The sequence below is a fragment of the Poecilia formosa genome, unplaced genomic scaffold (genome assembly GCF_000485575.1).
Source record: "Poecilia formosa unplaced genomic scaffold, Poecilia_formosa-5.1.2 Scaffold715, whole genome shotgun sequence".
Taxonomy (NCBI): Eukaryota; Metazoa; Chordata; class Actinopteri; order Cyprinodontiformes; family Poeciliidae; genus Poecilia; species Poecilia formosa.
This window is the reverse complement of record NW_006800654.1, coordinates 72,778-80,518: the sequence shown is the minus strand read 5'-3', so window position 1 is coordinate 80,518 and position 7,741 is coordinate 72,778. Positions and strand designations below refer to the sequence as shown.

At 53.1% G+C, this 7,741-nt stretch overlaps 2 protein-coding genes across 3 annotated transcripts in view; both read left to right on the top strand.

Annotated features, from left to right (window-relative positions):
* The first annotated feature begins 294 nt into the window (after positions 1 to 294).
* On the top strand, positions 295 to 3,245 carry slc25a46 (solute carrier family 25 member 46). Of its 2 annotated transcripts, none has more exons than XM_007542631.2 (8): positions 295 to 630; positions 827 to 869; positions 1,107 to 1,164; positions 1,239 to 1,316; positions 1,388 to 1,488; positions 1,565 to 1,621; positions 2,025 to 2,082; positions 2,217 to 3,245. In XM_007542631.2, exons 1-8 carry the CDS (start codon positions 378 to 380, stop codon positions 2,811 to 2,813), a joined length of 1,245 nt encoding a protein of 414 aa, XP_007542693.1. In that variant the 5' UTR covers positions 295 to 377; the 3' UTR covers positions 2,814 to 3,245. The 2 variants fall into 2 exon arrangements, with proteins under 2 accessions (XP_007542693.1, XP_016521862.1); XM_016666376.1 differs by having other exon boundaries at positions 507 to 630; positions 832 to 869.
* Positions 3,246 to 3,875: 630 nt separating this feature from the next.
* Positions 3,876 to 7,741, top strand: part of wdr36 (WD repeat domain 36) — a 7,056-nt gene continuing 3,190 nt past the window's right edge. The window contains exons 1-11 of the mRNA XM_007542630.2: positions 3,876 to 4,476; positions 4,789 to 4,816; positions 4,898 to 4,998; positions 5,079 to 5,196; positions 5,269 to 5,401; positions 5,480 to 5,534; positions 5,746 to 5,878; positions 6,984 to 7,159; positions 7,228 to 7,348; positions 7,415 to 7,480; positions 7,570 to 7,659. Of these exons, the coding sequence (XP_007542692.1) occupies positions 4,330 to 4,476; positions 4,789 to 4,816; positions 4,898 to 4,998; positions 5,079 to 5,196; positions 5,269 to 5,401; positions 5,480 to 5,534; positions 5,746 to 5,878; positions 6,984 to 7,159; positions 7,228 to 7,348; positions 7,415 to 7,480; positions 7,570 to 7,659 (1,168 nt within the window). The 5' untranslated portion in view covers positions 3,876 to 4,329. The remainder of the gene's footprint in view (positions 4,477 to 4,788; positions 4,817 to 4,897; positions 4,999 to 5,078; positions 5,197 to 5,268; positions 5,402 to 5,479; positions 5,535 to 5,745; positions 5,879 to 6,983; positions 7,160 to 7,227; positions 7,349 to 7,414; positions 7,481 to 7,569; positions 7,660 to 7,741) is intronic.

Sequence of the window (7,741 nt, the reverse complement as noted above, 5' to 3'; positions counted from 1 at the left end):
GTATTTCCTGCGCCGGAGCGGCCAATGCGGGGTCTACTCTTATATTATGTCTATGGTTAGTACGGCTCAGCGCTCCATGAGGGGTCTACGTATTTATGTCTATGGTCAGAACACCTCGCTCGGTTCCTCGGGTTAAATCCCTCTGCCGGACAGCAGGGGGCAGCACCCATCCCTCGGTCCTCCAGCTGCCGGAAGTGCAACGGTAACGAGTGTTTCCGGTGGTAGGAGTGTGTTTTGCAGCGGGTCAGCTCGGTTCGGTCCATCAGGTCCTTCAGGTTCTCCTTCGGTTCGACTTCAGCCTCCCCTCCGGCCCTCGGTCCCGGTCCACGCCCGCCTCTGCGCTCTGATCCGCGGTTCTCTCTCGGTCCTTGTTCCTCATGGCCTCCAGAAGGCCGGACAGTTTCGACGGGTACGGGTTCCGGAGCGACCAGTACGGAGCTGGATACCCGCCCCGGAGCTCCGGGCCCGCCAGCGGGATCTCCGGGGAGCTGCAGCAGCACCAGTGGGTCACCAGCCCGCCGGACATCCCGGGCAGCCGGAACCTCCATCCCGGGGAGCGGACGCCGCTGTACGAGGAGGCCGAGCCGGGGTCCCGCTGGGAGGCTCCGCATGCCGCGGGCGTTCCTCCAGGTAGGTCGGTGTTCTGGCTGGGGTTCCGTGAAGGCATCATCGCATGAACGTAGTGAAGAGCTACGGTAAATCAGAGGTCAGGTTGCCATGGTAACCGAGCTTCAGATGGACTGAACGTTCCGATAGGTTCTGCTTATAAACGGTGTGAGCTGTGATGTCATCGCGATGACGTCATGTCGGGTCTCCTCTGTTTCAGAGCAGCTGAACCGGTTCGCTGGGTTCGGGATCGGATTGGTCAGGTCAGAGTTCATCTGCTTCCATTGGTCGCTGTTTTTAGTTCAGAGTGAGAGTCCTGTCCATAGACAAGCTGCGGTGGCCCACAGGTTCTGGTTCTGATGGTTCTGTAGGTCCATCAGAACATTCAGTCTTTGTTTAACTGGACCCCTCAGATCTGGTTCTGGTTCTGAACCAGAACCAGATCTGAGGAGCCGACAGCTGGACCCCCTGACCCGGTGTGTCTGTGTGTCTGTGAGCAGTCTGTTCACGGAGAACGTCTTGGCCCATCCCTGCATCGTGTTTCGGCGCCAGTGCCAGGTACGACCAGCTGGTCAGCAGCACCTCAGGTCACATGGTGTCTGTGCTTAGCTCTGATTGGCTGTCTGTCTCAGGTCAACTACCACGGCCGCTGCTACCACCTGACCCCGTTCAGCGCCGTCAGCGTCATGTACGCCATCACCAAGGCCCAGGTGAGCTGATCTGGGTCCTGATTGGTGGCCGAGGGATCATGTGACCAATCAGAGGCCTGCTCTGTCTGCAGGGGCTGAAGGCTCTGTGGAAGGGCATGGGCAGCACCTTCATCGTCCACGGCATCGCTCTGGGCGCGGAGGGCGTCATCAGCGAGTTCACGCCGTTACCACGGTAACCACCCAGCTGCCAAGCGCTGCTGAGGTTCTGCTGAGGTTCTGGTTCTGATTCTGCTGCTCCGTTCCTGCAGGGAGCTTCCTCACAGCTGGAGCTGGAAGCAGCTGGCCGGACACCTGCTGCTCAAAGGGTCGGTACTGCCGGGCCGGGTCGGGTCGGGTCGGGTTGGGAGATTCTGCTGGGCCAGACTGGAGGACCACACTGGTTCCAGTCATTAACTCCGAATGCTGAGCTCCAGCAGCCAATGAAATCGCTCGCAGCACCTGATTGGTCGTCTTGGTCAGAGGGAAACTGATCGCTGCTGAAACTCGAGACGGAGTCCTGTAGCAGTCTGTGTTACTGCCAGTTAGACTGAGCCTCTGACTGAAGGCACAGAAGCTCGTCTTTCACTGTAACACGAATTGGTCAGCATTCGGTTTCGATCTCATCCCAGTTCTGACCCGGCCCGTTTCCCGGGTCCAGCCTGCTTCAGAACTCTTTGGTAGAGAAAGTTTTCACCAGTTTCACTGAGCTAGCCTGTCTGTGTCCTGCAGGCTAACCGCTGTGGTGGCGCTACCGTTCTACTGCGCTAGCCTCATCGAGACCGTCCAGGTGAGTGCTTACCTGACCCCAGCCGTCACCAAGGAGACCAACGCTTCACTTCCTGTAGCAGCGGGTGACTAAGGTGTAACGGGTTGTTCAGGTCCCGTCCTGACCTCTGACCCCATCCTGACCTCTGTCCCCAGAGTGAAATCGTCCGGGACGAGTCGTCGTCCGGTCTGCTGGACTGCGTCCGTGAGGGTCTGACGCGGCTGCTGGGCGTCGGCGCCCCTCACAGCCGCCGCCTGCTTCCTCTCAGCTACCTGCTGCTTCCTGTGGCCGCCCACGCCATCCTGCGCTACGCGGTGGCGGCCTCCGTCCAGCGGGCGGTGCTGTGGCTGCACCAGCGCGGCGGGAAGCGGCGCCCGGTCCCGTCCGACCCGCTGGACGCCTACTTCCCGGAGCTGGCAGCGGCATGGGCGGGGTCTCTGGCGGCGGACGTGCTGCTGTTCCCCCTGGAGACGGCGCTGCACCGCCTTAGCCTGCAGGGGACGCGCACCATCATTGACGCCACGGACGGGGCGGAGGCGGCGGGGAGCGGCGGCAGCCCGCTGGTGCTGCCGGTCAACACGCAGTACGACGGCCTGGCGGACTGCCTGCACGCCATCCGGAAGAAGGAAGGCGCCGCCGGCTTCTACCGTGGCTTCGGCGCGCTGCTGGCGCAGTACTCGCTGCACGGCGCGCTGCTGGCCGCCGCCAGGACGCTGCTCAGAGTCGTGCTGCTGGACGCCAAGGCCTGCTGAGGCGTCGCCATGGAGACGCCATGATTGCAGGACTTTGGCTGGCTGGTAATTGGCTGATAATCTGCACACTGGAGGTTGATCGTGTGCCTGATTACATCATTTCCGCATCCTCTCCTCTATCACCATGGAAACCATTTGTTGACTTAGATTCTGTCTTCCTATTGGCTGCTGGAAAACGAACCTGATGTAAACAAGCGATCCGCCCAGCAGATTCTGTGTATAAAAGTGTAAAAAATGAGATGTTGTCTGTGAAAATGTAGATTCAGATTAAATTATTTGTGATTCGTTGATAAAAACTGAATTTTCCTCCTGAAGAATTTAAAATAAATCTTGTCAGGTGTTAACCTGCGAAACAAACTCTTCTTCTTCCACACACTTACAGTGAAGCATTCAACTGAACCTTTTCCAACAATAAACAAACAAACAGAACCGGGACGAACCGAGAGTGGAGCTTTTCCACCAAGCTCAGCATTTGGTGGAAATAAACCCGATAAATGCAGAGAAAGATTCAGTTGATAAAAATTGAAAGAGAATTGAGAGATAAAATGGATATGAAGAATAAATAACTACAGTACGCAGAGGATGAACATTGTCAAGTTTTTCTTCCTAGGAATGTTCTGTTGAATATGTAGACATATTCAAGATGTTCAAGTAGTTTAATAACTCCTAAATGTATTTTATTTGTTTTACATTGATTACAGTAAATCGTTCTGCAGACAGACCAAAAAGGAAGCAGCGGTGCACTGATTGCAGTTTTCTGGCCAATCACTGATCTTTAAAAGACCTGCTGATTTGCTTTGTTTGTGCAAAATATAGTGGAAAAAGTCACCAAGTTGGTGTGACTGTTGTAAACTGTGCAAATAGAGAGTTGACCTGGTCTGTCTTGGCAGAGCAACAGGAGACGGTGGCTGGTCACTGCAGAGGCCCCACAGTGGCTCAGGCTCAGGGGGCCACTTTTAATTTTATTTTGGTAGTTTTACCAACATATGTTTTACTTTTACTTGAGTAATATTACTCTGAAATACGGCTGCTTTAAAAAAAATTAAAGCTCAAAATAAAACTGTAGAAATGAAACCTGTGGAGCATAAAAGTATCGCTGCTCTTACTGGAGGAAAACTGGATCAAAGAAAACGTTTTCAATGGGTCCCAATCAGAGAGTGAGACCTCCTGTCTCTACACCAGCTTTGAGGCTAACAGCTGTTTAGCTAGTTATTTATTCATAGCTCCGCTCTCGGTTCTTCCCGGTTCTGTTTGTTTGCCTCTCATTGTTTATAGTCATGTAATTAACTGACTTTATTTATCACTGTGACAGACGCCATTTTTATCATCAAAGGGACGGAAACGTGTCTCACCAAAATGTTTTCCCCTCGGGGCGGAACCAATGTTCTGTCCTGCTCTGTTTCCAGTCGGACAGAGTTTCTCGGCGCTCCTCCATGTGTGAGCTGGGCTCGCGCTCCGCTCTCGGTTCTTCCCGGTTCTGTTTGTTTGTTTATTGTTTATTAACGGGACTGTGAACATGCCGCGCACCGGAAGCGCCCTGTTCTCCGGGTTCCGGGTTCTGGGTCTCTACTCCAACCACGTGCCGCACGCGCTCCGGTACCACCAGAAGCACCGGGAATTCTACGTGGTGACGTCAGTGGGAAAAAGCTTCCACACGTTTAACGTAAGATAAAAGTGATCGATGCTGATTATTGGAGTTTAATCTGACGGTGATCCGTAACTATTAGCAACCAACCAGAGGAGAGGGGTGACGTCACAGTGGGAGCATGGATGGTGGTTGAATGGTTGGATGATGGCTGGATGGATCAATAGCTGGTTGGATGTTTGTCAGATGGCTAGCGATGATGTCACAGCTCACCTATCTACCTGATTGGTTGAGTTATGGTGGGATGCTGGTTGGATGTTGGTGGTTGGTTGTATGCTGGTCAGATGGCTAGTGATGATGTCACAGCTCACCTGTCCTGGTTTCCTGCAGGTGAGCCGCCTGGGGATCGTTTGTGTCAGTGAGTATTGGAACTTTACGCTGATGATGCGACAGATCGATTCCCTCTGATTGGCTGTGGTGTAACACTGTGGTCGCGTAGGTAACAGCCTGCCCGATGACATCACGTGTCTGGCGGCGGACCGGATGCTGGTGTTCGCCGCCAGCGGAACGACTGTCTGTGCCTTCGCCAGGAATAAAGAGGCAGGAGAACTTCCTGTTCGCCGCCAACTGCTGGTTCGCTTTCTGGCTCTCCATAAAGTTCTTTTTGAATCTCCACCCAGGTGGTGATGCGTTACCATGGACATAAACAGGAAGTGCGGCTGCTGCTGCCGCTGGGCGACCATCTAGTCTCCGCCGACAGCGGTGGTGATGTCATCGTGTGGGACGTACAGGGAGGAGGTGAGCAGAGGGGGCGGGGCTTCAGTCCTCACCTGAGCTAGTTTCATTCATGGTTTGCTTTGTGGCCCGCAGACATCTACCTGCAGCTGAACTTTGACCCAGGGACCTTTGACGTGTCGGCCATGATGCACCCGAGCACGTACCTGAACAAGGTGCTGCTGGGCAGCCGCCAGGGGGCGCTGCAGTTGTGGAACATCAGGACCAGGTGGGGGCGCCGCCACTACTCTGCTGCCACGTACTGTGTTGTCATGGCGATGCTCACCGGCCTCCTTTTCCTCCTCAGTAAGCTGCTGTTCACGTTTCCCGGCTGGTCGGCGGCAGTCACCGTCCTGCAGCAGGTCAGAGGTTGGCTGCTTGATCCTGATTGGTCGGTGGTCTGTGGGGGTGGGGCTTGGTTTTGGTTCTACTGAATGTAATCTGTTACTGTTTCACAATGGCTAACATGAAGCTCAGCGCTGTTCGCGTTTCTAATGTTGAGTGGTGACTAATGAAGTTTTCTAGAGAGGTAATGCTTGCAGCCGTTGTCGTGTCCATCTGCTTCCTCCCCAGAGTCCAGCAGTGGACGTGGTGGGCGTCGGCACGGCAACCGGACACATCATCATCCACAACATCCGCCTGGATGAGACGCTGATGAGCTTCACGCAGGACTGGGGACCAATCAGCACGCTGGCTTTCAGGACAGGTAGGCTCACCTGAGCGGGTCCAGTAGCTGGTCCGCTAGCATCCGTTAGCGAGTCTGTTAGCTAACAGACACGGAACAGCTAACGCTAGCATCCGTTAGCTGGTCGGTTAGCCTCCAATTTAGCGTCTGTTAGCATTAGAGGGTCTGTAAACGTCTGTTAGCATCCATTAGCGGGTCTTTTAGCATTAGTGGATCTGTTAGCACTAAAGATGTGCTGATCAGGTTTTTTCCTGCCGATTCCGATTCCGATCACATAATTATTCTTTTTTTAATCATAGCCACTACCGGTTACATTATGTGGAAAAAGGAACCATGAATTCACCTTAATTTAGACAAAAACTTGTTTTTAATAACTTTTTCCAAGAACAAAACAAAACAGGCATTGTGAAAATTGTACTGCTATAGTAATACCATCTTTAACAGACTGAAAACACATGGAGGCTCTGAAGAGGCTAAATAATAATAAGAGTTTAAATAAAACCTCTCAACATTACCAACAAATTCAAGTATAAAACTTAACATTCAAAGGCAAAAACAGGATCCATTACAATAAACAATCCAGAGTTACTGAATGAAAACTTCCTGTTAGCATGGCGGCTAGCTGGTTACTGCTAGCTCTGATTGGCTGTTTCTGACTGAGCGGAGTAATTATGCAGAACAGGGAGGAGATCGATTATTTTTTTTAGAGATTATCTGTCTCATTTTAGGACAGCAAAGTCAGGTTAAGATGCTGCAGCTTTAAACAGGTTCGGTGTGAGAGTCACCACCAGGTGGAGCAGAAGCGAAGCTCCGTCTGTCAGATATTACTACCTGTAGCGTAGCAGCGGTTCAACAGGAGAGCAGAACCAGCGTCTTACATCGCAGCTCGAAGACTTAAATAACTTTGCGGGTTATTTGTTTAGCTTTCTGCTAATAATCCGGGTGTGTTTGTGTCGGTTTGTGTGATCGGCTATCACTGATCACACACTTTTTCATGGAAATCGGCCGATTATGATCGGTGGCCGACTGATCGGCACACCTCTAGTTAGCACGTCCATTAGCACCTGCTGGCAGATCTGTTAGCATTATCGGGTCCAAGCATTCCAGGTGTTCTGCTCTCCCCCAGACGGGCCTCCCATCATGGCGTCTGGCAGTCCGCAGGGACACATTGCATTGTGGGACTTGGAGCGTCAGCAGCTGGTCGCCCAGCAGAGACACGCCCACCGAACTGCAGTTGCCGCGGCGACGTTCCTTCATGGAGAGCCGCTGCTGGTAACCAACGGAGCTGACAACGCTATCAAGGTAAGCGACCTGAAGTGGCCAGTTGCTCAGTTTTGCATACTTTGACCTTTAACCTTTGTCTTCATCAGGTCTGGATATTTGACCAGGAGGGCAGCGGGGCCAGACTGCTCAGGTGCCGGCAGGGCCACAGCGCTCCGCCCACCACCATCCATCACCATGGCAACGATGGGAAGAACATCCTGAGCGCAGGTAAGAGAACCAGCTGGTTCCCAGTCAGGTTCCCAGTCTCACCAGAGCCTCTGCTGCCCCCCGCAGGTCAGGACGGCTCCCTGCAGTCCTTCTCCACCGTCCATGAGCGTTTCAACAAGAACATGGGTCACGGTCAGTCCAACACCATGAGCCTCTCCTGGGTCTCCTGGTTGCCATGGTTATAGTTCGCTGGTTCTACAGCAAATGCTTTTCTGTTTCAGGATCCATCAGCAAGAAGAAAGAGAAGAAGAAGAAAAAAGGGTTGGCCTACGAAGAGCTGCGACTTCCTGCTGTCACAGTGCTGGCCTCAGGTGGGTTTTACCTGGGAGCTAATGGGGGCTAATAACGGCTAATGGTGGCTAATGACGGCCAATGGTGGCTAATGACGGCCAA